The sequence below is a fragment of the Entamoeba invadens genome, assembly GCF_000330505.1.
Source record: "Entamoeba invadens IP1 unplaced genomic scaffold scaff_1105074726049, whole genome shotgun sequence".
Taxonomy (NCBI): Eukaryota; Evosea; order Mastigamoebida; family Endamoebidae; genus Entamoeba; species Entamoeba invadens.
The window spans coordinates 9,821-12,544 of NW_004440337.1; the positions used below are offsets into that span (position 1 = coordinate 9,821).

Consider the following 2,724-nt stretch of genomic DNA (forward strand, 5'->3'; position numbering starts at 1 on the left):
ATTTGCATTTATAGAAACAACCTTCACCAATTGATGTCACACTAGTTGGTATCGATACACTGCTCAGACTACTGCATTCATAGAAACATCTTTTATAAATTGTTGTAATGCCAAATGGTATGTTATTTCCATATTTCTTTCTATTGTTTTCAGTGAATGTAACATTTTTAAACTGGATGTTTCGACCTTTGTTTTTGTCAACGGTTTCAAAATCAACACTGAACCACACAACGATATTATAAAACGCTTTTTTAAAAATTTTTGTTTTATTTGTGTTAATATCTTGATATATTTCATTTTCCTTGTGATCTTCATTTAATTCCATGTTGACAATAAAGCCGTTGTCAAAATTTTCATCTTCTTTTTGCCACAAATGAAGTGTCTCAATGTTTGAAAAGTATTCAAGTGTTTTGCAATTTAATGGAATTGGGTTGAAGTGAAACTTCTTCATATTATTTGAGAATTTCTTGCAGACAAACTCAAGATTAATAAAGTCTTTTATAGTTTTGAAATACTTTGAAATTATCATGCCATGATAACTTTCAATTGTAGACATTTTGAATTTTAGAGTTGTTTAATCATTGAAATAAACAACCAATCATAATTAGTGATTTTTTGATTTTTTATCAAATCAAAACATTGTAATGTCCCGATTTATTTGATTTTAAACAATTGTCTATAAAATCAAGTAAAATTCCACAAACTATGAACCAATGACAATCATTTGAATTAAGAAAAGTAATATTCACTAAAATACATATTTTATACAATTTAAAATACAAAATAAGACAAATTATTTCACCTTCAAATCAGTGCCATTTGTTTTCATATCTTGTTATTTTTATAACAAGTTGTTATTAAAGAATCGAAAAATAACGACAGACACAATTGTATTTAACAAACAGAATATAATAAAATACCATTATGTCAATTAAAACGCAACACACTGACTGTGTTTTCGATTCCTTTCAGACTTAAGTTTTTTTCTATTTTGGCTTAAAGTTCAACCAAATTTTATTATATTAATATCAATAAAGTATTATTTATATTATTTATATAAATAAAAAAATTAGTAAATAAGTAAAATTGAAAAATTCGAATAAAACTAAGATATGATGATATTGACAGAATTTGAAAAAACAAAAATCCATTGGAACCACATATTAAAAAGACTTTCTTGGCTGCTCAAAGGAAGTTCATTTCAGAATTGTTCAGTTTGCATGTTGCCGGTGGTGATGATTTCGGAGCTTCGACTGGTTAAGCCAAGAAATGCCAGAGAGGTGCCAAGTTCTTGACTGTGGAATCTAATTACAGAGAATAACTTGATGATCTTATGAAGAAATTGAGAATGACTACACTACATTATATTATATACGTTCTTTTAAATACACAGAAGAGAATACACTATTTCATTGACTCGACTGTCTTGAAGCAATTGAGATGCAATGGTGTCTTGGAAGGTATTAGAATTACTCGCTTTGGGTAATTCTAATTATTTTACGGATTAAATATAAACAGTTTATTCCGTTTATATCCAAACAGAATAAACTGCAACGAATTCTTGAAGAGATACTTCTTCCTTGGAACTAACATCAACAAGAAGACTTCAGACGCCATGCCAGTCGTCAAAGATCTCATGAAACAAATTTGTGAGAAGTATAAAAAGGATGGCAAGAGTGTACACTGAATAATTCAAGTTTGGTAAGACCAAGATTTTTTCCAAGGTTGGTGTTCTTGCTGAAATTGAAGAGATTAAGAAATCAGAGCCACTGAAATTGTTGGTGGTCTTCATATGTGTGCAAAAGCCTTTGAACAAAGAAAACTTATTGAACAGAAACTTGTTGAACAGAGTGCTATTATTGCCATAAAGACACCATTCACACTAAGTACCAATTCAGAAATTGGGTTTGGTTCAGATTATTCCAAAAGGTTAGACCTACATCATAGAGGATAAGAGTCGATGAGTGTTAATTTGCAGCTAAAGACAAAGAAATTGAAGCCTTTAAAGAAGAAACTTGCTGAAGAAATTGCAAAATGAGAAGTCGCTGAGAAGGCACTTTCTGAAATGAAAATCAAGAACGTCGACTTGGAAACTTTAGTCAAAAGCTTAAAGAAGACATTGAGTCAAAGAAGACACAACTTGAAGAGGCGGATATGAAGTCACACGAAGACCAAGAACACATTGAAGAACTCCAAGGTGATATTAAGAGAGTAAAGGAAGACTTGAACAAGTTAACCACTGAGTACAAGTAACTTGAAGCCGACAATCAAAGACTCCAAGATGAAATTACTGAACACAAAGCGACTATTGCTAAGAAGGAAAGTGTCATCACTGAGTTGAACAAATACATTGAAGATAAGGAAGGCGAAATTTCTGACTTGAAAAAGAAGCTTGAAGCCGAAGAAGACAATTCAAAGGATATTGAGACACAATCACACGAGAAGGAAGACGACATTGCCGATTTGGAGAAACAAGTAAAGATGTTGCAAAACACCATTTCTGGTGTAAATGCACAGAATAAAAACACTGGTGCTGTTTGAATGATCTTACCAATACCAAAAATGATTTGAAAAAGACTCAATTGGCTCTTGACAATACTGAGAAGAAACTCGACCAACAAGTTGCTCAAAACAAGAAGTTCTCAGACGAGAGAGATGGGTATAACCAACAGTTACAAGCAGAGAAGAAAAAGACTGCTGCTTTGACCTCAGCCAAGAATGCAA

At 31.6% G+C, this 2,724-nt stretch overlaps 2 protein-coding genes across 2 annotated transcripts; one reads left to right on the forward strand and one right to left on the reverse strand.

Moving 5' to 3' along the window:
* EIN_349310 (hypothetical protein) lies at positions 1-556 on the reverse strand (the record flags this gene model as incomplete). Its single annotated transcript, XM_004256374.1, has 1 exon — positions 1-556. A coding segment is annotated over one exon (556 nt), but the record flags the coding sequence as incomplete, so codon positions are not given.
* A 1,478-nt stretch (positions 557-2,034) lies between these two features.
* On the forward strand, positions 2,035-2,541 carry EIN_349320 (hypothetical protein; the record flags this gene model as incomplete). The annotated part of the gene is made up of 3 exons (XM_004256375.1): positions 2,035-2,041; positions 2,078-2,249; positions 2,325-2,541. 3 exons carry the CDS (start codon positions 2,035-2,037, stop codon positions 2,539-2,541), a joined length of 396 nt encoding a protein of 131 aa, XP_004256423.1.
* Between the last annotated feature and the right edge of the window lie 183 nt (positions 2,542-2,724).